The 25,375-nt window shown below is 42.2% G+C and overlaps 1 protein-coding gene across 2 annotated transcripts; it reads left to right on the top strand.

The window, feature by feature from the left end:
• Positions 1-1,029: 1,029 nt before the first annotated feature.
• ALG6 (ALG6 alpha-1,3-glucosyltransferase) lies at positions 1,030-24,887 on the top strand. Of its 2 annotated transcripts, none has more exons than XM_075424315.1 (16): positions 1,030-1,080; positions 1,779-2,033; positions 4,384-4,474; positions 8,190-8,274; positions 11,800-11,889; positions 12,850-12,938; positions 15,218-15,300; positions 16,001-16,068; positions 17,965-18,147; positions 18,674-18,809; positions 20,861-20,946; positions 21,525-21,609; positions 22,728-22,798; positions 23,748-23,816; positions 23,940-24,138; positions 24,410-24,887. In XM_075424315.1, the coding sequence occupies exons 3-16, from the start codon at positions 4,393-4,395 to the stop codon at positions 24,605-24,607; spliced, it is 1,524 nt and encodes a 507-aa protein (XP_075280430.1). In that variant the 5' UTR covers positions 1,030-1,080; positions 1,779-2,033; positions 4,384-4,392; the 3' UTR covers positions 24,608-24,887. The 2 variants fall into 2 exon arrangements, with proteins under 2 accessions (XP_075280430.1, XP_075280431.1); XM_075424316.1 differs by having other exon boundaries at positions 4,363-4,474.
• The last annotated feature ends 488 nt before the right edge of the window (positions 24,888-25,375 follow it).

Here is a 25,375-nt window from a genome sequence, read left to right as displayed (position 1 = left end):
GCCAGTCTCTGGTTACTTTAACGTTTCTGTCACAAGTCACCAGATGCTTCTTGGCCGTACTTCCACCCTGCAGCAGTTGGGTTTAAATCCTTCACAGCTTTTGGTCCTGGGATTCCGGTCCAAGGCAGTTCATCCGGAAGGTCCGGCCAGGAAAACCTCAGTATGCGCTGTTAGTTTTAAAAACCACCGGTCTCCTATTAAATTTCATCCCCCAACCTCAGTTGGACACAAAGCCAGAAGAGAAACACAGCAAACTAAGGAAAAACAGAGACTGTGCGTTTCAATATCGGTAAGGGTTGTACAAAGCTGATCTGGGATCATTTCCATTACGCTACGCGCTTCGTCAAGACCTTAGAGAGGATCGCAGCGGGTGAAGCCGAACGGCCGTGACAGGCAGGCCTGCGGTGCCCAACACCTCCCTTCCCACGCCGGCTGTCGGTTCCTTGGCGGCGTCTCCCAGGCCGAGGAGCGGCTGCCCAGCTCTCCGCCGTGGCTGAAGGACAACTCTTCCCGCCGCTTCCTCCCGCGAAAGCACACACACGGCGCTCAGCTTCCTCGCCTGAGTAACAAACCTCTCCCTGCGCGCCGACACCGCGCTTCTCGCCAGCACAACCCCGTTGTTACGTTCTCCCCCCTTCCCTTCGCCGCTACGACCGAGACGCGAGCGCTACCCATGCCCGAGCAAAACCCAACGGGGTTCCCCTCCCGACAGCCCCGGCCGCGGTAACGCCGAGCCCGCGGTAACGCCGAGCCCGGGGCAGGCCGCCAGGCCCAGCCCAGGCCGGGCCCCCGCGCCCCGCTCCCTCCGCGCCGCCAGCTCTCCTGAGGTGAAGCCGCTCGTCGAGGCGGCCTCCCCCGGCTCCCCGCCACCCCCGCGCTGCAGCAGGCGCCGCCGCCCCGCTCCCGTCCCCGCCGCGGCCCGCTCAGCCCCCGCCAGGCCCCGCCAGGCCCCGCACCGCCGCCGGGAGCGGCCCGAGCTGCGCAGGCGCGGACCGCACCCCCCCACCCCCTCCCTCCCGCGCATGCGCACCGGAAGCCGCTAAGGGAGGCGGGAGGGCGTGCGCGTGGCCACTGCGTCCAGTAAGGGGCGGTGGGGGGGCTCGCGCTCCTGCCTCAGGGCCTGGGGGGAGGGAAACCGCGCTGAGGGGGTACGGCGGGGGGGGGGGGAAGCGGGCTGAGGGGATGCGGGGGGAGGGGGGGAAGCGGTCTGAGGGGGGTACGGCGCGTCCCCGGGGCCCTGAGGGGGAGCGGGCTGAGGGGGTACGGCGCGTTCTCGGGGCCCTGAGGGGGAGCGGGCTGAGGGGGTACGGCGCGTCCCCGGGGCCCTGAGGGGGAGCGGGCTGAGGGGGTACGGCGCGTCCCCGGGGCCCTGAGGGGGAGCGGGCTGAGGGGGTACGGCGCGTCCCCGGGGCCCTGAGGGGGAGCGGGCCGAGGGGGTACGGCGCGTCCCCGGGGCCCTGAGGGGGAGCGGGCTGAGGGGGTACGGCGCGTCCCCGGGGCCCTGAGGGGAAGCGGGCCGAGGGGGTACGGCGCGTCCCCGGGGCCCTGAAGGGGAAGCGGGCTGAGGGGAGGCGCGGTGCCCGCCGGCGGGTGGGGGCGGCCGGGCAGGGGTGGCGGGGAGTCCCCAGCGCCGGGTTCCTCTGCCTGGAGCCTGGCTGTGAGGCGGCTGGGACTGGAGGGCGGGTGGGTGAGGGGATCTGAGGAAGAAACACCGTCCTCTGGCCGGGAGCGGTAGGATGGAGCCTGGGTTACGCCAACAAGTGAAATTCTCCATTTAGCGTCGGCGTTTTCGAGGAGGGGAAGGGTGCTGCCAGGCCGTGCTGAACACGAGGAGTCCCACCAAGGGTCGTGCGCCTGTGACCGAGCTTCGCTTCGGCGAGGCCTGCGTGGTTTGTTCTGGTGCTGTTTGCCCACGTCTTGGTAGCAGGCGGCGTGGAAGGAGCGTGGCGGCGGGGAGCGGTTGTCCTCACCTTGCGTTGTTGGCGGCATCTCGCTCCGGAGAGCGTCTAGTGCCGCCCGTCTGGAAGCGGAAGGTAAAAAGTTTAAGCTGAGACTGACCAAACCAGCGTTATCGTCCCCTGCAAAGTCTTATTTGTTTAGTGTTGTTATCCACCGGGGTAGCAAAAACTAGAGATCCGTGCTTTACAACCTAATAAAAGCATGGCTTTTGTTTCAGGAGATACGGGATAATTATTAAAGATGAAAAAAGTAGGGAATAATTTTTTAAGAACCTCTTTAGAGAGAGGGGAGAGAGGAGGAACTCTATACCCCAGAAAATGATAGTTATTCCAAACATAGGGGACGGCAGGAGGAACTGAAAGGAACGGAGATGGGGGGGTCTGTCTGCAGTTGAGACTGCCATTACGCAGGCTTTCAGAAGACAGAATTAATTAACACTAGTTCTAACTGGAGGTGGAAAGGAAGGGCAGATGTGAGTGTTCTATGGAAGGGAAAGGCCAGGCCTCTGACGCTTGGTTTTGGAAGCCGTACAGGACTCTGGTCTTATTAGGCCCAAGTGTGGGAAGCGTGAGAGTTCACTTAGGGTAAAATGATCTACGGAGTCAGCCTCAGTATCTTTTATTCAGATAAATTGTGCCTATCCTGTGGCTTAGGCACAGGTGTAGCACTGAAAGCGTGCAAATATCCGTGTTCACATTGCTACCTATAGATGGTCATCTACTGCTGTCGTAGATTTATGTTGTTAAAATATTTTCCTTTTTTCCCTTGGTGGTGTTGTTGGGTCATACCTTTCTGTGAATGGTAAATAAATACAGATTTAGTCTGAGCAAAATAACCTGAACATGCCTTACATGGTTGCTTGTCTGCTGATAAAACAGCAGTTCAGTACTGCTGTTATGTGGGATTTTTCTGTGGGGTTTTTTTTTGGCAGTGGCGAGTGTGTTAAACTCATGTATATCGGATGGTGCCTCTTCGGCAAGGAAAGTCTTTGGCAGTTGCACCCAGGCTTGTCCACTCTTTGATAATGTGTCTTGCTGACTGGAGGGTATGGTGCTCCTACGGCTGCTGATTTGGCAGAAGTACAGCCTTTGGATCTACTGCTGTCTCTCACTGTCAAGGCTGGAGTAGTTTCTTCTTCATTTTTTTTTTTCTAACTCTGATGAATATATTTTTAATCCTCTGGGTCAAAGTTTAGTTGTTAGTGTTTTTTTGCATAGGGCCACATCATTATTTTCTTGATTTCCGAGTTTGATGCATGTGGCCTTTAATTTGACAAATCTAGCAATGTTTCTTGTTGTTACTGGATCCTTAGTATGGTCAAGCAAGCTTAGTGGGAGATCAGCACTCCTGCCTCTAGGGAGGGGTAGCTGATGGATAGTGTGCTTACGCTTGGGAAGGGAGAGGTGGGATTTCAAGCCCCTTTTTGAATACTGGGGAGGCTGAAGTTCAGATTCAGATCTGGGATATTTGGTCGTTAATGCCAGAAGTTTGCATTCCTAGGTTGATGGTACACATTTGATTTTTCCGTTATGTGCTGGCTCATGGAATTCCCGTGGAATTAGTTAGAACACACGATACAGAATTTGCGATGGGCTCTGTGCTTTTGTAATGGCTGCAGGAGAACAGACAGTGCCTGGTCCAGCATAAGACCTGCCAGTATGTTGTTAACTTTTAAATAATTTTTTAATAAGTTTAAACCAACAGAGAAACCTATACCAGATCTGCATTTTGCATAATTCGGCTGCGATGTTCTTAATCGAGAAAATAAGTGGCATTAACTTCAGTGGGACATTTACTCACTTTTTAAAACTGTGTGCTTGTTAACAATATTTTTTTTTTCCAGTGAGTTATTAATCTGGGAATTTTTATAGGTTTCTTTGAAGAGTTTTTTTTTGTTCAGTGGCAGATACCAGTTTGTGAGCTACTTAACATACATGGTTGGCATGAGTTTTCTTACTACCGCTAGAATCTTTTCTACAGGTCTCTTGTAGGTTCTTTTGTCACTTACAGGTAAAACATGCTACGTGTTTGCATAGCACGTTGCTTGGAGCTGATTAAGACGATGCTTAAGTATTTACGTGTATGTATAGTACAGTGTTGATCTGGTATTTTGATTTTTCTTAAGTGGTTTGAAATCTGCTACCCTAGTTTTTGCTGCTGTTTTTACGCCTTTTGTCAGATGCCTTTTCAGCTTTTAGCTCAGAAATGGGAGAAATTGCTTCTGGGCAATTCTTTTTTTCCAGTACTGAAAACCCCTCCTGCTTGCAGCATGCTGCCAGATGCAAGATTGTAACAGAATGCTTCGGGGTGGGGGGAAAACCGGGACTGTTAGTAGTGCCGTTAAATGCCTAAGGAACGAAATCATGGACTGTAGTGTAGCAATGTTTGTGGTGGTTTTTTCAGGTACCTTTTGGCTTGTTACAGGGACCAGCTATGGAGAAGTGGAGCTTGATGACAATTACTGTTTTACTAGCGCTTACCGTACGCTGGACTGTTTCGCTTGGTTCTTATTCAGGTAATGTGTGTTCGTGGTCTGTAAAACAACCACACGAAGGTGAATTATGCAGCTTGTGATAAATTAAAATAAACTTGCATGTAAAATCATAAATAGGAAGCCACGTGCTGTTTCGAGTATTGTCATAGTTTAGTGCCTCTCTATTTCCCTAAGGTTCATACAATACCTTGTTCTTATTTTTCTGATGTGTGCAATGATTAACATCGCTGCCCCTTGGAACAAAATGCTGGAAAAAACCACTACTCGTTTTTTTGGGAGGGCGGGTGGGGGAGCAGTGTGTGTCGGTCAGTAATGTCTTAGGAGGAGCCAAAGTACAGCTGGCTGTTCACCCTTGTGCCTTTCAGTAGCTGTGGAATATTATTGCGGTCCGATTGTACGTATATTTAATCTTGTCCATTAAGTTCTGTAACATACAGCCTTAATTTATAGTTAGATAAAACTGTGCTGGTGATAATGCAGACGGTGTAAAGGTGACATGCAGTGAGCGATTACGCTCTGCCTTGTAGCTGTACTTCCTTAAGATTGTTTACAGCATGAACTAGAGCTGTATTCTTTTAACAGATGAGTTTTTCTCCTCCCCATGTAATAATGCTTGAAAACAACTAGCAAGTTTTTTTCCAAACCTCCCGATGCCATTCCTACGCTTAGCATAAGCTTGCAAAAGCTAGCTCTGCAATTTTTTTTTTTTTTTTTTTAAATGAACTGTTATATTTTCAGTCCCTGTCAGCTAAAAGGATCCCCAGCTCAGTCAAATTCAGCTCTGGTTTTCTGTTAAGGCGATTGGGAGCCTGCTTCCCTAAGTAGTTGGAGCTGTTCAGTAGCGTTCTAGTGATTTTTAAACTGGTAACTCCTGGGCTTCATTTACTTGAAGGAATTTGCTTCAAGACAAGTTGCATGCATACCTTCTTGTGCAGTTGTTGTATGTTTAGCTTGCTTTCTGAAAATGCCATTATGAGAGATCTGTTCTGTAGGTAACTGGGCTGTCTTGTACCCATCTGTAGGCAGAAAAACAACCAGCCTGTCTTTTGCCACACAATACTAAATTTCTGTTGCACTGCAAGTATTTACAATTATATTGCTAACTAGATTTTTTTAAGTTGATTTAAGACCAATCAAGATTCTGCAAGAGAGTATTAAAATAATGCATGAACTAAAATAACAATTTTTTAATCTTGTTTCCGACATAATGATTGTGTGACTTCTTTTGGAATAGGAAAAGCTGAGTCTGATCCAGTCCAGCAAATTATTAAAGCATGTGCTTGACTTTGTCTTTTTTTCAGCCAGCCAATGCTCAAACCTGAATGTTAGAGAGAGCTGTCAAATGCATAACTACGCTGGAATTTTTTTTTTCTCTTGGACTACCTTTAGATGTAATAAACCTTTAATGACAGGAGCAAGAAAAAAAATTGGGCAGGGTAGTGCTTAAACTTTGACTTGCTCGCTATAAGCTTGTATAACAAAATATTCTGACTGGTACGTGTCTCTGTTGCGAAGCTCCAGCTTTGTTTTGAATTGATTGGAAAGATCAAGGAGCAATTTTTTAGCAGGCTTGTGTCAGATAATGCACTAAAGTTGAGCGAACAATTAGAAGTAGTCGTCGTTCTCTGAAGCAGTCTCGGGTAGAAATGCTGGTTCGGTATATTCTGAAACGACGTGTGGCGTGGGTGGCCAGACGTAAGGGGGTTAATTCTGCTCTCATTTACTGTATGGTCTTGGATTGCTGTATTTGATTTCCATTCTGTTGTTGCTTGCCATCTAGCGTGCTTTTGGATCTGCCTCTCTTTTTGGGTCGTGGTGGTGAGAAAGCAGATAACTAACACCTAGTTTTTAAAGGTTACTGTTTACAATGACCTGAGATTAGTTGGTTTTGGAGGATTATTGAGGAAAAATTTGGCTTCGTAGATTAATGCATAATTTTTTAATGCATTGCCAAAATGCTGCTAAATGAGTAGACACTAAATACTCATGTTGAAAGGCAGCTTCAGACCCTTAAAAATGTCTGTTACCAGGGAACAATAAAACTGAATAAGACCACTCTAAATTTAAAGTATTTGTGATAATTTTAAAATAAAATACTCCATTTTTATTAATTGTGAATTCTTTTTGGCTGTGTAGTTGATGCTTGCTGTAGACGGAAGCTAAATATGCGTTCTCAAAGTAACCGATGTGTGATCAGTCTCTGTATTTGGATTTTGGCAATCAAGGCTTTGGATTAAGATCCGTTTTGATCATTCTGAAGCCCATTAATTTCTTTTCCTTTTTTTTGACATGGGGAGAAGCTGAAATAAAATGTGTGTGTTTATAGATGTGTGTTGATACACAAACACACAGAGATATACACACACTTTAAAATCTGGATAACACCTATTTTTGTATTTCTGTAATCCTATGACAGGTTCTTTGTTCCACTAGATTTATAGCTACAGAATGGGCACTGATAAAACTCTTATTCTCCAGTGACCTCACTTATTTAGGAAACTTTCAGTTGAGTGTGGCACGTAGTCGAGATAATCTACTCTCTCTACTACGCAGGAATAAATTAGCAGAGATAATCTGTTCTCTCCCCTACCCAGGAATAAATAGTACGTATCTGAGCTTGTGTGACTCCCACCAACATAGATCACATGAAAAAAATATAGATGGCTTTCCTATATTTTAAAGAAACTCTTAAATCTCTGTCTGGCTAGTGTCAATATTTTACTGGGAGTACTATCAGTCCAGTTTCTGTTCTCAGTAAGCACAGGTTAATAGAAGTAAATAAACTCTTTGATAAAGATGGCTTAATACTGCTGTTATCGGAGTTAGGCTTACGCTGAGGGAATTGTTTATGTGTGGACATCTGAAGTATTTGCATTGATAAAGGTGGTTTTTTTTTCCTTGGAAAAAAAAAAATCAAATCTTAGTTTCCGGAGAGACTTATGTATGCGTGCGTGAAAAGTGTCCTTTAACATAATTCACTTTGCAGAACTGCTACGTAGCAATCACTCAGTTGAAAAATGAGCGAGAGAGAATTCCTGTAAACCAAAATGGCGCAGTTATTATTTAGAAGGCTTCAGAGATTATAAGTAAAAATTCTGCTGAACCTATTCTGCGCACTGGATGGCCTGATGTAATAAGTGGCTCATCTTAGCTCTTTATTAAGATTCACGGGGAGAGGGACAGATGCAATATTCTTGCTACTGTTGCAAAGCAGGCAGCAGAGGAAAGGGAGAGGAAGTGGGGGACTTGCAGCAGCAGGTCCTAGTTCTAAATAAATTGAAAAATAAGGCTGGCTGTTACTTTTAATAGCGAGGTACCACGACATGGCCGAAACACAAGTGAGAACGTTGTCAATTAGGAAGCGTAGCAGTTCACACAAAATCAGTGTAACATGTCCATTATGTACATTTTCATATTTCAGAGGAAGTGCCACATTTTTCATCTACTCTTGGAAATGATTTTTTTTTTGTCAGGTGAGGAAGCAATTCTTCACAGTAGAGTATCTTGATAAATGCTTATTGCAGAAATATCCAGAAAGCCGAAAGAACGCATAACTTTTTTTTTTTTTCCCCTCCCTGTTAGACTGCATAGCAGATGATGCCTCTATTTTGCCCTCAAATATCATAGAGGAATGGAGAACAAATTAGTAATATATTTATATGCAAATACATATCTGGAGGAAAAGCAATCTGCATAAAATGAATAAATTCCTAAATTCTCTGTCATCTCCTTTTAGGTGCAGGAAAACCACCTCTGTATGGAGACTATGAAGCTCAGAGACACTGGCAGGAAGTTACTTACAATTTACCCATCAGACAGTGGTATGTACTGCCATTGTAGTTCAGGTTACAAAGGGGTAAATGTAATGAAACTTTGCTTTGTATCTTCCTGTAATATACCTTTAAGATCTCTGCAACATCTTCTGCTGTTCTCTGAACTATTCTAAAAACCCCTGTGTAGTAATGTATTATCACCCTGTTTTTAGACTGAGGTACCGTTTTCTTTACAAAAAAAGGAAAAAAAGCTAAAAGTTGGAACTTGGACTTGCTAGCTATGAGCTTGTATAACAAAATGTTCTGACTGGTACCTCTCTCTGTTGTGAAGCTCCAGCTTTGTTTTGAATTGACTGGAAAGATCAAGAAGCAATTTTTTAGCAGGCTTTTATAAAGGATCATGGAGAAGCTTTTTCTCCTGGTTTAGAAGAAAATCAGTTCAGCTCCCTCAGTTCCAGTTCTCTAATGCACAAAAGCTTTCATGATTATCAGCACTGACAAAACCAAAATGAACTTGGCTCATCTGCCCTGAGCTAAGAGGTAGGGGCGTGGCAGTAAGTGCAGCGACTTCAAGGCTTGTGCTGGAGGCATAGGCTGCTTTTTACACCTGCAAGTTCATGGTTCACACCCACGTTCTTGTATCTAGATTCCAGACACCCATATTTTAAAATCTGTATAGGGGTAGTGAACTTAATTTGTACAGATTGCTTAAAACTGTAGGAAAATTATTCCAAATATTTTATGTATTTTTACATTATTTCTGGTATTCATTAGAGCTTGCGTGGAACAGTAAAAACTATTTAGTCTGTGTATATGCTACAACACAAATTGGAATAAATGGAAACTCCAGGTCACCTTCCAACAGGGATAGTTGCATTTTGTTTGTCTGGAGTCATTTTTTCCTCAGCTGTCTGTTGGGGAACAGACTGATAAAACAGGACAGAATATTAATTCAGTTGTATTTCTATAAATATATGTGGGGCCGATTCTGAAAGTACAGTACTCTGTGGAACCCTGCAGATGACTCTCTGTGATTTCGGATCATCCTGTTGTGTCTGTATTATCGTTTCTCTCACAGAGTTTTCTGGAATATCCAAACCCCTCATTATGCCAGAGTTGGGATAATGGAGAGCTGACATAATAATGGAGTTGGCAGCTTTGATCCACTCTGCTACGCGGAGCTATATGTACTTCAAATAAAGAGTTATAGCAGTCATTATTTCTCGGCATTCCCGGGAGCCAGATGAAACTGTATTGCAGGCTGGATTTAGCCTATGGGCTGCCAGTTGGGCATCTCAGTGTTGTTGTATTTGCTCTTCGTCTTATAACAGAAGTTTTTTGGATTGGGTCTGCTTCGAGCATTGAATCTCCAGTGCAGCGAAGTCGTATTCGGTCTTGGGCATTTGGAAAAGAACATCTCTGCTGACACGCAGGGGATTACATTCTGGAATACTGAGGTGTCTTTACCCTTCTGTATTATAGAAGTACGTGGTGTGAAATGATATACTCCAGTATGTAAAAATAGCGTTCAGATTTGAAGTTGAGATTCTGATCGCTTCTAGTGCTGTTACTTGTTTAGTATTTAGAAAAGCTGTCTGTGCAGCCAGCCTGTATTCTTCTGTAAATTTGTCTAAGTAAATACACAGAGTAGCTCTTCTGAGGACGTAGTCCTATAAGATCTCTTCATCTTTTCAGTCTTAATTGTCATGTTTACTGTTAAACAGGCACATACAGGTAATGCAGCTGCATGTTCCAGGCTTATTTTCATTGATCCAGAACAAAGATTTATTAAAAAAAAAAAAAAAAAAAGCTGCAGTAAGCTACCGTATGGTCTGTGCTTAGTTTCCTTGTGTGAGATTTCTCTGAGCTAGAGGCCAGAATTTAAATGTTTCTTTTTTTATATTATTCTTTAGAGCCTTGACATTATTTGTTAAAGGCTACTTTAGGAACATCCTTTCTTATTATACTGCTGATTAAAACTGTGAAGGCTGTTTTGCTAAATATTACTATGTATAGGGATTGTTTTTTCTGCTGAAACTATGAGTTTATTGAAGGTAAAATTAAAAAAAAACCCAAAACCAAAACGAAACTGGAAAGTTTACTACTAAGTTGCAGACTATTACAATCTCCGTGAAGACTCTGAGCTGCCTTGGCATGAGCAATCTTGAATTGTAGGATAAGAAGCAGAGATGCAACGCAGAGAAATATGATTTATCATCAGTTCATAAGATACTTCAGGCAGCTCATAAGGAATTCAAGATATATTTACCATAATAAATGTCAAAATTTGGCTCCATTTAAAGAGAGAAACTGGAAAAGCCGACAGCTTGCCCCTTGGCAGTTAGACAAGTCAGTCTGTTTCATTGTAACGTACAAAAGGTCTGATGCCTTATTTTTGTAACTTATTTTCCTTGGGTGAAACCTTCTGTTTCATTGTAACGTACAAAAGGTCTGATGCCTTATTTTTGTAACTTATTTTCCTTGGGTGAAACCTTCTGTTTCTCATTTGGAAGAGGTGACTTAATTTTGACTGCTGCCAGCCTTCCATGGAAATACCAATGCAACATAATTACAAATGGGAAAATCCTTCTCCTTTCTCTCACGCTGCCTGCCTGAGTTTTGAGGTAGAGCTGGGTAAAGTTGTGGCTGACACATCCGACTGAGGTTCATGACCTTGTGTGGGTTATTCAGGAGGTGCTGCTCTGATAGCCTGGTGTTGGGTTCCAAGGAACTTTTTAGCCCCCTGACTCCTACATTCATGCTGACGGAATTGCCTAGGTGCACCTGCCGTGGCATAGTTTTCTCCCAGACCTATTCTGCTGTTTGTTTGTCTGCGTAATATCTTTATGCCGCTCTTTTCCACTTCTGTTCGCTTGCTTCCCAGCAGCATAACTTGAGCTGATGGTTTTTCAGAATTTTCGTGTTAAGGTCTGTTGAGCAGCAGCCGTTCACAACTTGGTACATTACAGTCTAAAAGAGTAGCAGATGAAGCTTAACTGTTCAGAAGTCATCACATATTAAATGTACTGTCCAGGAAAAAGGAATCTAGGATTAATACAAAGAAAAACATTTCGAGATTTCCTTTAAACTGCATTGTTTTTATTTCTTTGTTGGCAAATCGACTGCTGTCTTCTGGAATAATTGACACGCAGGAAAAAGTGCGGGTTTGCTTTGTAGATGGAGGTGAGGCCCTGCAGAGCCTGGTAGATGTGTACAGCTGTTTTTGTGCAGGCTTTGTCGTAGTGTCTGGATTTTTGTCAAACTCTGTTCGCATTAAGGACTTTTCCCACTCCAGGTAAGTAAGCTCTAGCAGCGTTTTCAAATCTTCTGTTATGCAAACACAAGTGAGTGTACTCTGAATGACTTTTGCTTTTGTTGTGTTGCTTGAGATTTTTTTTGTGTAAAGTAAAATAAAGCACATACAGAAGTTGCTGACTTCCTTTTGGATTTTGAATACATTGATAAAAACATTCGGTTTAATATTCAGCCTTTTCCTTGGGCTGAAACAAAGCTGGAAACGTAGATCCTTCCTTATTTATTTTTTTTTTTTCTCCCTTCCCCCCCCCCCCCCAGGTACTTCAATACAAGTGATAACAACCTACTGTACTGGGGCCTTGATTATCCACCTCTTACTGCCTATCACAGTTTTCTGTGTGCTTACATGTAAGTTTATTATTATTTTAAATACTTACTTCTGTGGAGAATACAAAAGACTAAATTCACCTCTTTTTTTTTTTTCCTACCTCCCCTTCGTGTTTTTTTTTGTTTTTCCTCTCTCCCCTGAGAGGAGAAACTAGAAGCTAAAAAATACCAATCTAGGCAGCTGATGAAATGGGAAGTATTGTTTGCTACTTTAAAGCAGAGGAAATAGATTTTATGTGTACCCCTATTGCTTAAAACTCATACTGCAGGTTTTCCGTCATGTAATTATTGCAAGGAGGACTGAAGGGTTTCATTCTTCTTTTTGCCAGGTCTGTAAATTTTAGCAGATTTAGGTGTGACTTAGATTTTTAGCTTTCCATATCAGCCACTGTTGGATCAGTGATGCACAGAGAAAAGTGCTGTAGGCGTTGGGTGCATCGCATGGGAAACCTCTCTTGTATTGAGCGCCTAAGTGACATTTGATGACTGGATATCATGTAAATAGAATTCTGTTATTGGAATACTTTTTCCACAAGGGCTTTACTGCTGTTGGAATGAGACTTATGGAATAAGAATGTAGGTTAAAGTGCAGAGGCGCAGTTATGTGGGGCATCTATGTGAACTGTAAATGGTTTATATTTAATACTTAAGTATGAAAGGTATTTACAATTGTTTTTTTAAAAGTCAGTGGAACTAGACTGAAGGTGGTTAGCTTGTCCTAATAAAGATTGTATTCCATTTTTACTGTTTTCTAAGATTATTTTTTTTTTAATTGTGAAATAGCAGCTAAAGTCTGTAGTGTAAACCAGTCTAGTGGTGAGGAAAATCTTTCATTGATCACTATTGCTCTTTGAAATATTTCTTCTCATTCATCTTAATTCTTGGAATATGCTCCTGTGCATGTCATCTTTATTGCTGAAGGGAGTGTAAAGGGAAATGAGAACTGTCTACATTTTGATGTGTCTGTACTTTGTTTTACAGTGCAAAGTTAATAAATCCTGATTGGATTGCTCTGCACACATCACGGGGGTATGAGAGTCAGCCACACAAGTTATTTATGCGTACAACAGGTAGGAAAATTATATTTCCTCGGGATGATCATACAGATTTGTCTGGCTTACTAATTTAGCACATTTGGTATCATGCAGCTTCTCTGTCTTCACCGGTTTATTCTCAGTTCTTTGGCTTGGGTGGCTCTGCAGGTCCATTTATGAACCAGGCTCCTCTGTTCATTTCTCTTCTGCCATCGTTTGTAAAGCTGATAAATATAAAATATACAAACAAGTTTTCAACCAAATTGGTTCAGTAAAAACTCTAAAACAAAGCATAGATCCATTTTTTAATTTTGAAAAGAGTGGTGGTGTTTTCCCTTCCATTCTAATAAATATGCTTTTCAGCTTAGCTGGATTTTTATTGTAAAATTATTTTGCATGTAGACTGGCATTCACTGACTTGACAACCTCTTGAGGTCTCGGATCTTTATTATCAGCTGTTATACTTTATCTGAAGGGGAGAGATATTTGGTATTTTTAAAGATGTCACTTTTCTTTCAAATGGCCACCACTTCCTAGAGATAAACTTTTGTTAACAAAAAAGTAAAAAGGTATTTTACCACTTCTGTACTACATTTCATTTTCCTGCAGTCGCTCTTCTGACCATGTGATTGTTTTGAACTGCCTCTACAAAGGAAAGGATACAATAAGTGCAGAAAAAAACTGTAGATAACTGAATTCAGTAGCTGTATTGGTAGGACAGCAGTGTGCCCAGTGTGCTCTTGTTCTGTAAGCAGTGGCAGGTGCCGTGTTATCCTGTTACTGTTTTCTTTCATTTTAAACCTGTCTTTTGCGTAACAGTAGAGTTCCACAAAATGCTTTCTGATTGCAACGGCAGAATTTGTTGTTCATCGATAGCTTTTCTGTACTTCACAAACCTCTCAGTCTGGTCTTTAGTAATTGATTGGAAAAAAAAAAAATCACTGGAACTTAATTACCCTTGAAATGGTCTTTATTAATTTTGAAATCAACTCACTTGACAAGCCACGGATGGATCTAGGAGAACCGATAACCCTCTTTTAACAATAGCCATTAGGAGAATGCATTAAAGGAATTCCAAATGGTCAATGTAGCTGTTGGTATTGCACCTTTATTTTAAGTGTCTGTGTATTTGTTTTGCTAATGCCTTGGGTATATTTGGCTTAAGCCTGCAAAATGATGCATCACTGGCTACCTGACATTTTCTTCCAAAGCCCATGACTACAAAGAGGCAAAGCATACTTTCCCCTTGGAATAACTGCACATTTTCTGAAACTGGTTTATAGAAATAATGTGAGATTTTTCTCAGGCTCTTGAGAGCACACTTAAGAAGAATTCACCAGATGGTTTAAGCATGAGCAGGAGCTGACATAATTCTAGGCAGAATTTTATATTTATATATATAAAATATATATATAAAATATATATATGCAATATATATAATATATACCTGCTGGTTCTGTTTTTTTGTCATGTGTATTTGCTGTAGGCGGATGATCAAAGCCAAATAATGAGTTTTAGTCTGTTTGTCCACATCACTAGTAATTCACACAGATACACTGGAGATTGTTATAATCTAGAGCTTCTTAATTCTTTGTGTCTTCAGACTGTCTGTTCCATCAAACAGCTTGACTGGATCTAGTTGTAGTTGATTTCTTTTGAGAATTAAGAATGCCTTCTCTCATTTCGGCATGTGAGGAACTAGAGCGTGCTCCCTTATTGACTGAGGCTGTGCCAGAAGCCCAAACAGCTGAGCACATGGAAGCAGCAGCTTTTGGACATCAGAAATGAGTGTTAGAAACATTAACAAGATCAAATTCTGTAGACCTATTTCTTTTTGTCCTTTGAACTACCCAGTTTATTCTAATGAAGAAGCTGCTGATATTTTTAATGTTTATTTGCCTGTATTTTTTCGTTGTCTTCACCAGAACAATTGAAAACTGGCTTTGGCACAGCTGCCAAACCTGAGCTATCTTTAAAGCAATGAAACATACTGTAATGCAATGTAAGACAATAGAAAAACATACTCAGCTGAAACTACGGTCACAGGACTTCTGAACTTCAGTTGAATGGCTGAAGTTTTCAGTGAGGATAGAGATGCAAACCCCACATTCAAAAGGTGGGCAACTAGTCTCACTCCAACACTGTGTAGTTATTATCATCTGAGTGGGGTTTTTTTTTACACCAAATACGACCAAGAGGTTAAAACTGTAAGCAGAGTCAAAGATTCACAACCCAGGTGAAAACACACAACTGGAATAGCATTGAGGTGAGGTATGTGGGAGGATTCTAACTTGAAGTTAATCTTTATTTTTCAGTGTTTTTCGCCGATTTGCTGGTTTATATTCCTGCAGTTATTTTATATTGTTTTTCCTTGAAGGAAACATCTACTAAAAAGAAGGCAAGTATCTGGGGTGTGTGTGAATTAAAAACCAGAGAAAACATACTGTTAAAACAGGGTAGAAATGTAACAGTATGAGACTTAATTAAAATATAGAACCCGGCGATGGCTTCAATTGATGTAAAACTGATGACAGTCACTATATCTTGCATTAAAGGCTTTTCAGTTAAAAAGAAAAAAAAGCCATTAACTTATCTTACAGCAATTATTTTAATGCTTTCAATAACAATAACACGGTGCTCTGAAGTTTAGTAGCCATGAACTCCTGAATTGTATTTCTTTCTGAATTTATTACTTGGGTAGTAAAACCAAGATTTGTGCTGTGACGTGGGGGAAGCCAGGAACTGCTTTGTTTTGCACACTCCTTATGGTAGAACCAAGACTTTTGGAATAATAAGTCTTCTGGTTTTTGGAGCGGTTCCGAGGGTGAAGATGGGTGTGGATGATCTTTGAGCTGGTTGGCAAAGGGTGGGCTGGTCTCCCTTCAATATTTTCTTATTTATGAAAAAACTTTATCCTTTTTTATTCTTACAAATATTGCTGACAGAAGATTACTTCTAGAGAATAAGATTCGTACATATAGGATGCACCATGGAGGGGCAATTTTTTTGTACTGGAGAAGTAGTCTAAGTTCCTCTGTCTAATGTCTACCTTAAAAATAATCATTTTCCTCTCTCTTTTTTTTCATCCTTCTTTCCAGGTTTCTAGTGCTCTCTGTATACTGCTTTACCCAGGCCTCATTCTTATCGACCACGGACACTTTCAGTATCCTTGTTCTGCAGGGAAATGGATTTCCATTTACAAAGTAGCTCTGTTCTTTAGTACTTGTCTTTAGCTGGGCAGAAGGTTACCTTTGCGTACGAAGTCATGTGAGGGGCTTCCGCCTACCCCAAAGCAGAGCTGTTAAAGAAAACCATAAGTCTGAAATACATTGGAGATAAATAGTTGATATGGGGACAAATCAATCTAAACATGACCAACGTTCTTAGTGTGCCTCAAGCTCGTATTTCTGCCAGTCAGTCTTATTGCAGAAAACGTCAGTGGTGCTACGACAGTGAGACGAGTGGTGGCTTGTGCTCCTGTGACTTGTGTTTGGAGAGGGAATCGCCCGAGATCCTCTTGAGATGCCAAGTATAGTTGTGTAAAATGTTCCGTTCTATAAAGCGTGCCGTTCTGTCTTGCCTTTACAATTACGTGAGATTGGATTCGCTTCACTTCATGCCTAACCTTTTAAAAGCTAGGCCCCTAATACGAGTTAGGCCGTCAGAGCTAACTAGTCAGTATTGGTGGGAGACACCTTCACAGGTGGGTCTTTTTTAATAAGATTTCTGGTTTGATACTTGTTTTGCACATCAACAAGCAAATGCTGTTCGTTGACTACTCCAGGCTGTGCCGCTCAGTGCTGTTGAGCCAGAGGGACGCAGTCCTGGAGTTGTGATAAATGTGGATATTTAAATATTCCAAGGAGAGACTGAATCTCAGCCTCTACTAAATCAAGTTTTGACAATCGAATTGAAATTTTACTAATTTGTGGTTTTCTTCCAAGAGAGTGCATGGTGAATTTGGAAGGTGACATATCTTAGCAGAATTTGAAGGAAAAAAAAAATCATAATGCTATTGGCTATTTCAGTTGTAGTTTGGGAATTCTGAAATTCTACTTTTGGCGTGACTCTGTAAAGCTGTATGTCATCTGGAGACATCACTCACAAGAACGGGGATGGGAATGAACGTGGTTTATCTTAGGTGAGAGAAGCTGGTGGTCAGAAGGCAGCACAGGGTTACAATTTTTAAATATGTAAAAGATGTACAAGGAGGAAGGCAGCAATCTGTTCTGTGTGTTCTTTTGCTATAAAGCTTTGTTGATGAGATTTCAAATATATGTGGTGGGCTGAAAACAACATAGAAAATCTGAATGTGTTCTCATAGTTATTTATATTGACAAAGAGAAAATACTGTGAAATTTCTGACAATGCAAGTAGCCTTTATTTGGTTTCTCTTATTGTGTAAAAATAATAGTAAAAGGCTAAGCTAATATTTTGTTGCAATTTATTAGTAAGTGTAGCTTAGTCTCTTCAAACTCTGCTGAGCTTGGGAACCTGTTCTCAAAGTCATAAGGAAGTAACGTTGCTTTTAGTAACTATTATTCATTGTTTGTACAGTATTAGCAGACAGGGGAACTGGTCATGGATGAGGGTGCACTGCAAGTATAATCACAAAAACCCCAGGAGTCCTTGAACTAAATAATATATTATTTAAATACTGACGTATTTGAATATTCTGCACGTATCTTTTGGGAGCTGGGAGGAGAGACCAAAGCTTTAGCCTTAATCATGTAAATACCAAGAAAAAAAGTTTACCCTGATGCATCTTAGAGTACCGTCACTGTCACCAGAAGCTTGGCTGACTGAATGTACATTACATGTATAATTAACACACACAATTTGTCCTCATATTTGCCTGTACAAGCTTTGAGTCAAACCTTGGAACACTTTAAATAGAAGTAAAATTACTCCTATCTGTGAACAACATACTCACAACTGGCAATGTGTTTTTAAAGCTAGGTTGGAAAAACTTCCTTTGCGCGCTGTTTCATGCTCGTCCCTCAGGGCATTCGTTACTGAGTACTAAGATGCGTATCCTGTCCTTGACACAAGAAACCATGTACAACTCAGTGAGCCTTGGCTTTGCCTTGTGGGGCGTACTGTGTTTGTCTTACGACTGGGACCTTTTGGGGTCAGTGGCGTTTTGCTTGGCCTTAAATTATAAGCAAATGGAACTCTACCATTCTCTACCCTTTTTTTGCTATTTACTTGGAAAGTGCTTCAAGAAGGGACTGAAAGGAAAGGGGTAAGTGACTTTAAAACATTTTATCTTTCACAAGAATACACCCAGGCAGCCTGGCATTGAGAATGTGATTCTCCTTGTTTGCATGTGGGCATTTCTGAATTCATTTCTAGTGGAGGATACTTACCTTCTTGTAATGTATTCCTCTCCTGCGAAATAAATATTTCTTGTTGAGATCTACGTGAAGTATTTCCACTGAACAGACAGCAAAACCTGTTAAGGTGTGTCCTTTCTTAGCACTGTGCGTTCTGTAAGCCCAGTTAAGTATGGGCTGCAGTGGGTGACCAGATTAGATTGACAGCAGTGGCTCTCTGGTTCTCATGGACTTGTTCTCACCAGTCTGGGGATGATGAACTTTTTCTGTGGTACCGGTAGCTCTTTTGGTTTAGATTTGTTACCTTCAGTTCTGTATCTTTCTTTAAAAAAAAAAAAAAAAAATTATGCTATAAACTGTAAACTAAGAACTGACTTTTGTTACCAGTAGCTGGATTTCTTTTTTTCTGATGTAAGCTTTTTCTCTCAATTACAGATTAGTGTTGTTAACTAAAATAGTTGGGACAGTGGTGCTTTCCTTTGCTGTCTGCTGGCTCCCGTTCTGTACCGACATGGAACAAATCATGCAAGTACTCAGAAGACTCTTTCCCATTGACCGAGGCTTGTTTGAGGCATGCATGTTTTCTTCTCCCCCACCCCACTGTAAATGTTCTGTATTCTTAGATCCCTTGAGAAACCTTCATCGTGACCTTTAGGGATTTCATGTGGGAGACACACCACAGAACTAGTAATTTGAGATGGCTTCTTCAGCAGTCATTTCTTGCCAGTTATTTAATCCAGTATTTAACCCCAGCTCAGCTGGCATCTTCCAGGATACTATATGAGTAGACAACACTTATCCCATCATCAAACCCATACTTCAATCCATACATTTTTCCATTGAAATAGATTCCATAGTAATTGACAGTGTCAGAAGATGTAACCTTAAAAGTTAACGGCTTCAGTCTCTGTTTTTGGTTCTGCTCAGCTTTTTTCAACAGGATTCATTATAAAAAAAAAAAAAAAGGTGCTTTGAGTGCAGCCTAGAACTTCCTTTTTGACCCACATGCAAGTTTTCACAATATTTCCCAAAAGTTTTAGGCCGGTTCTGCTTTTACGTTTCCTCAGGCTATCGACATTTGCATGCTGCAGGGTGCTGAGTATCGCAGCCTTAATCCAGTAAAGCAATTACTCCTTTACTAAGTCTCGCTGCTAAGAGAAAGGCTGCTCATTTCCCAAGTAACAGGGAGTTGTTGTTTTGCTCGATTAGGGCAGGAGTCTTAATGCTACATTTCTAAAAGCAGATTCTGAACTTCAAGTGTAACCAATAAAACGAAGCTTTGAATTTTCAGTTTTTCGTGTCACAGGGACTTAAGCAAACGCTTGCATAGTTTGAGTCATCTTAAGTCTTCTTTTAATCTTTAAATGTAAATAATACCATGACTGGCACTTTTTCACAGCAGCTCATGGTGATGTACCAAAGGCAGCATTTTATTTAGGCAGTGATATGGAAGTGTTCTCAGTGTATTCTCTGCTAGTTTATTTTAAAAAAACCCAAACAAACCACCTACAAAGACATCCCCATCCCCACTCACCCCCCCAAAAAAAACCCCACCCCAAACAATGACCCTATTCCTTGGGAATTATCCAGAATTTCTGAATAAATAGTTTGGATCACGGCTCTTATTATCCAGTGCGAAGTTTAAAAATGAAATTTGTAAATGACAATAACCAATGAGTCTGAAAGGGCTTAAGGATTTTAGTCTAATATTAGCCCAAATATTTTTCTGAGTTGATCAGGGGAGTGACTTGCTGGAAGCTAATCTAGATAAAATGAGAAATTGTCCACGTAAGCAATGCGCAGTAAATTTATACTGGGGTGCGTGTAACAGGTTCTTTGAATTGGTTCCCATTTACAGAAGCAGCAACAAATGCCGCTGGTTGTAAAATCGTATTGGCTATTAAGTAGGCGTCTTGTGCGTTCGGTGCTGCCAAACCCTCTGTTCGCTTGTAATCCTCGGCAGATTTGGAGTGCATATTCCGTACTGCTGGTGAGCACATGAGGAAGAGGGCTCAGTTGCCGGTGCTGGTAGCTTTCTTGCTGTTATGTCTACACAGCTGTGATTCAAGCAGCTGTTTAGGGATGAGTTTCACAAGCATGATAGCTGTAGTTACAAATTTAATTTTGAAAGTGATCCTAGCACAACTGCTAATGTCTTTAGGCTTCTTGATTTATTAGAGGTTAACTCTGTCACTGCTAGCAAGTAGTAAGCACAGCTAAATACATTCAGGTATGTAATGAAATGTGACAGTGTACAGAACGTCTTCACATTTGAAAAAAGATTCCTATGTGCCCGTGTTTATCAGGGACAGATAGTCTCAGAGCCTTATTTTCACAAAATGTGTGGTCTCATGAGTTAAGAAGTAGTCTTTTGTGCTGGAGAACTATTTCTCAGTTATTTTAGAACATGTTTTAATTGAGTCTCTTGAAACTTTCCATTTTTGAAGATCAGAATAATTTAAAGTACATCGAAGAATATTATGTATATCTGCAAGTGTCTTTGCAATATCATGGTAAAATCCCCACAATCCCCCACCTCCCAGGCCCCACTGTTGTTATACACATACGCTTCAATGAATGTAATCATTACTAATTACATTTTTTTTTTTTCCCCCCTTCCAGGATAAAGTAGCCAATATTTGGTGCAGTCTAAGCATCCTTGTAAAGATAAAGAATATAGTATCACCTCAAACTCAGCTGAAACTCAGGTAAGACATAACTGAAGTGCATTAAGTAGTTGATTTGCATTATTTTTTGCAAAATGAGGGTTTTTTGTCAAAGAATTATGAGAAGTGGTGTTTAAAGCCTTGGAAAAAATGTTTTCTTTCCTATCCTGTACTGTTCTCCCAAGTGATAAGGGTTCCCCCAAGTACTGTTACGAATATTTGTGACTGAAAAATTTCCTGCTTGTTTACATAGTGATTTAAGCTACTCGTTGGTTAAACTGAGTTAAAGTTTGCATTCTTCCCTCTTCAGAGAATTACCTCTTTCAGTGCTCTTAGAAGTCAGAGCTCACAGCTCTGTTTTTTGACTAAGTGAAAGATTCAAGCCTAGGTCTAGAAAGTCTGAAATACTAATGGGACTGCTTTATTCCTTTTTCAAAAGCGCTTACGGCAATGTGGACTGCTCAGTGCTCTTCTCTTGCCATTGAGTCTCCTGGAGTGATTTGGTACTTCTGAATATTACAACTGAATTTCTAACTTAGATAGTTTTCAAAAGTGATAATGTGATATCATGGATGTAGTTACTCATGTATTAAAACTGTTTTTCTTATGAAATTCTTTAGTTTTGCTGTAACGTTCCTGAGCCTGCTTCCTACTTGTATAAAACTAACCGTCCAGCCTTCTCTCCGAGGATTTAAATTTGCTTTGGTAAGTGTATGTTTTTAATTGCTCCTTGTTTTGCATCCAGCACTGGTGTGTGACCAACAGTGCCACTTACAGCTGCCGCAGTGTGCAGAAGCGCGGGTACCGTTAAACGCCGTTCTGTCTCTGCTGAAGAGATCGGTTAAAAAGTGTCTTGCTGTCACGCATCTGGGGGGTCTGACTGGCCTTTGAAATCCAGAATTTTGTCCTTAGCCTCAATTTTCTTTATTTAGTGCTGTATTTTTATTATCTTCCTCTGAAGAATCTTAGAAGATTCCCTACACATCAGAGCCTCATATAGAGTTGGAATTCCTCCTCTTTTTGTTTAGCTTTCAAAGTGTTAGTTTTTCTTACTGCGTTGGCTGCAGTATTCAATAAAAAAGTCCCGAGATGGACATTGGAGGCTCATTAGCAGTTTGAAAAGAAAATGATACTGTTTTCCTAAATGTTTGCTTTTTCTTAGTCATACTATATCATGGAATTTAAGTACATTAACATGACTTGCATGCAAAAATCAGTTTTCCTTGAAATCAAAATTATGTGGAGCTGGGCCTAAGGTTTCAATAGTTATAAGATAATTCCTATTTTTAATTTTTTGTGAGTATTGTTTGCGAGTTTAGTGCAACATTGCCTAAAACTAATGTTTATCCTTTTTAAGAATTGGTTTATATTTTACAGTGTGTTTTTATTTGGTGGGAAAAAAGACAGTTTGTTTAGTTTGATGTATTGGCTGTTCATGATGATGAGCAGAATTTTATGTCAAAAAGGTGGCTAGTTCCCCCCACGACTGAACTTTGCCGGTGCTTTTGTACGTGAACACGGTGTTTACTTAGTGGGGACAGTCTTGTCAGCAAAGCTAACCAAGAGTGAGGGCTCTTTACAGGACGTCTTTTCTGAACAGTTCTGGGTAAGCTTTCAAAAAATGTATTTTTTTGTATGTATAGGTGGTTACAGAAGTAGCTCTGTGTACTTGGAAATTGCGCTGGAGTAAATGTAGCAGTTAATTAGAAAAATCAGATCATTTAGCTCATACCTTCATGTAAATCTGTGCCAACAGAGAAACTAAACCAGCGCTTGGCATTGCAGTCACATGTACTAACGTACCTCTGATTTCCTTCTCTAAGGTTAGTTGTGCGTTGTCATTTTTCCTGTTCTCCTTTCAAGTACACGAAAAATCTATTCTTCTAGTGTCAGTGTAAGTAAATTATTTTTCTGTGGATATATTTTGATCTTCTTTTCCCCATCTTGTTGTTGCGTGCTGCTTTCTCACTTACAAACACATTGGATTTTAAAAACTCCATACATTTGCTTTTCTGAATAACTTGTAAATGAATTGATATGAATACAGCCACGGTGGTCTCCTGCTTTGCTCGTCCCTCCGGGCCGGTGTTCTGCCTGCACTTCCTGGCATAGGACGGGCACAGAACACAGCTGCCTGCCCGGGGATGGACTGCCTGGGGGCTTGCTAAAGGCGATGCTGCCACAGACAGCAGAGACACCTACCGGGCTGCCCAGCATGGCTGGAGCACGGTGCCAGTCAGTACCTCTCCAACAGGGACAGAAAAGGGGTCCTCTCTGCCTTTGTGTTAAGGTGTGTTCTTCCCAGCCCCCACCCCGAAGGAGGCGAGGGCAGCAGGGACACTCAGCAGCTTTGCTCTTCTGCGTGAGTGCCCTGTGTGCTCCCGAAAGTAACGTTTGATAAAGGAGGGCTGGAGAGGCACAGCCCTCTGAACCCTTCTGGTTCACGCCTGACGGGCAGGCTGAACCAGTGCCGGAGAACTCCTGCTCGCTCCGCAGCCCCCTGCTCCTGGCAGCCTCGCGCAGAGCGGGCACTGACCTGGCTGACTGTGCATGCTGACGGCGTGTGGTGCTGCAGGGTCCTGCTGAGTGACCACCCTGCCGCAGAGCCCCACACAGTGCAGAGCGTTTGGGCGCTGGGACACAGGGGCTGCAGGGTGCCTCTGCAGAGGGTGCAGTGCGCCAGGCACTGCCTGTTCCCAGATTCTCTGTGCTGGTGTCTGTGGGGAGCAGAGCCCTGCCCTGCCTCCCAGAGGGTGGGAGTGCAGCATCCATCTGAAGCGTTGTGAGGACAAACTGCTGTCACTTTGGTGTCTGCATGCCTGGTTTTCCTCTTTTCGTTCTAGGCCAGTCTGCTTAATCATCAATGAAATCCCTTTTATGGCTACATGGTTTTTACTTGTATCAACTTTCAGGTGAGTTGGACTCTGTTTCTTCCCTAATTCTAGTAAGTATAAATGTATGCTTTTTCCTCTTCTTTTTACATTCTTGTAACTCGGAATGTGCGCTCACTTCTGCGGGTAATTCTGTTTTAACAGCATGTTGCCTCTTCTGCTGAAGGACGGCCTGCTGCTGGCCTACGCCGTGACGATGCTGGCGTTCCTGTCGGTCTGCGTGGCTTCCTTTTCCATTTTCGAGAAGACTTCAGCAGAGGACCTGCACCTGAAACAGTTCTCCCTTTCCCTGAAGGGATATGTTTCTTGGTTTAAGTCATTTCCCAAGATTGTCAGGAGTCTGGTAAGCAGTTTTAATTCCTGTAACTCTCAGTTACAGCTCTTCCTGGTGCTGGAGTGCTTGCATAAACCAGTTTCATGTACGTAACTGTGCATACAGCCCCGAACAGGGAAAGCCACGCTATCTCGGTGTAGAGAGGTGCTGTAGGTTTTTTTCTGCTGTGTCATCTACGTATAGATTGAAGAATACAGAGCACCCACATCATGAAAGTAACGGCTTCCTCGTCTGAGGTGTTAAATCACCACCAGCTAATCTATCATTCCTTCTCTTGCAGTTTCTTCTTTCCATCACCCTGATGGGCGTCCTGTCTCTAATGAGCGCTGCGGTGCATCCTCCACAGACGTTACCGGATCTGTTCCCTGTATCCGTGTCTGTTATTTCTTGCCTACACTTTTTATTATTTTTGGTGTATTTTAATGTTGTTATACTCTGGGACTCAAAGAATAGTAGAAGTCAGAAGAAAATCAGTTAACTCGTGAAGATCAAGGACTAAACTGTGAAAGGACAGAGTATTTTCAGTGAACGGTGGCTGGCATTGCAAGTACATCTCTGTGCGATGTAATACCATTCCTGTAACCTAACGAAAATCAGGAGATGCATATTTAAAGGCAAAATAATCAAAGACTGTTTTAAAGGAGAAGTCTTTTGGGAAGCATTTGGAAATGTGATTTGGTGTTTTCTTCAGAAGTGTCATACTTTTGTTACCATTTGTAAACTTGAAATACCCAATAAAGGACCAAATTTTGAATTAATCCTAAAATACCCCAGCTGTGATAGCAAGACAGCAAAGTTGTTAGCATTAAGTTTATGCGTTTCCCAGTGTAAAAAGCATAAGTAAGTGAAGTGGTGCAGGTCAGGCAGAAGCTCTTGACAGGTAGCTCTCAAGCTGTCTGGCCGAATTGTGTTGTGACACAGGCTGTTGTGCAGTCCGTCGCTGTGCACGGCACGCTGCAGTCCCTCCCGGCTGTGTGTCGGTGCGAGGCGCTCTCCGGATGCTGCCAGCGAAGCAGAGCCCTTGGTTCCTCAGCTAACATTGTAGGGGGGACGACTCGGCCGTCCAGCAGCGTCCCTGGCTGGGCCCAGGTTTGGTAGCACAGCAGCGCAGCTCCAGTTCACCCGCAGGCTTTTGGTTTTCTTGTTTCAGGCCGTTGTCCGCCACACCGATCCTTGCCGTGTGCTGAAGAACAGCTAGAGGCGTGCTGGAGTTAGTGCTGGGCGCGGAAGTAGAGGCTGTGACGTC

Source organism: Opisthocomus hoazin, chromosome 6, assembly GCF_030867145.1.
Source record: "Opisthocomus hoazin isolate bOpiHoa1 chromosome 6, bOpiHoa1.hap1, whole genome shotgun sequence".
Classification (NCBI taxonomy): Eukaryota; Metazoa; Chordata; class Aves; order Opisthocomiformes; family Opisthocomidae; genus Opisthocomus; species Opisthocomus hoazin.
This window is presented reverse-complemented; position numbering and strand designations above follow the sequence as displayed.

Excerpts from the sequence above, each read along its gene's own strand:
- ALG6 (XM_075424315.1), top strand. The coding sequence starts at position 4,393 with ATGGAGAAGTGGAGCTTGATGACAATTACTGTTTTACTAGCGCTTACC. Across the intron at positions 8,275-11,799 it reads AATTTACCCATCAGACAGTG|GTACTTCAATACAAGTGATA; the intron begins GTATGTACTGCC and ends CCCCCCCCCCAG. Across the intron at positions 12,939-15,217 it reads GTTATTTATGCGTACAACAG|TGTTTTTCGCCGATTTGCTG; the intron begins GTAGGAAAATTA and ends TTTATTTTTCAG.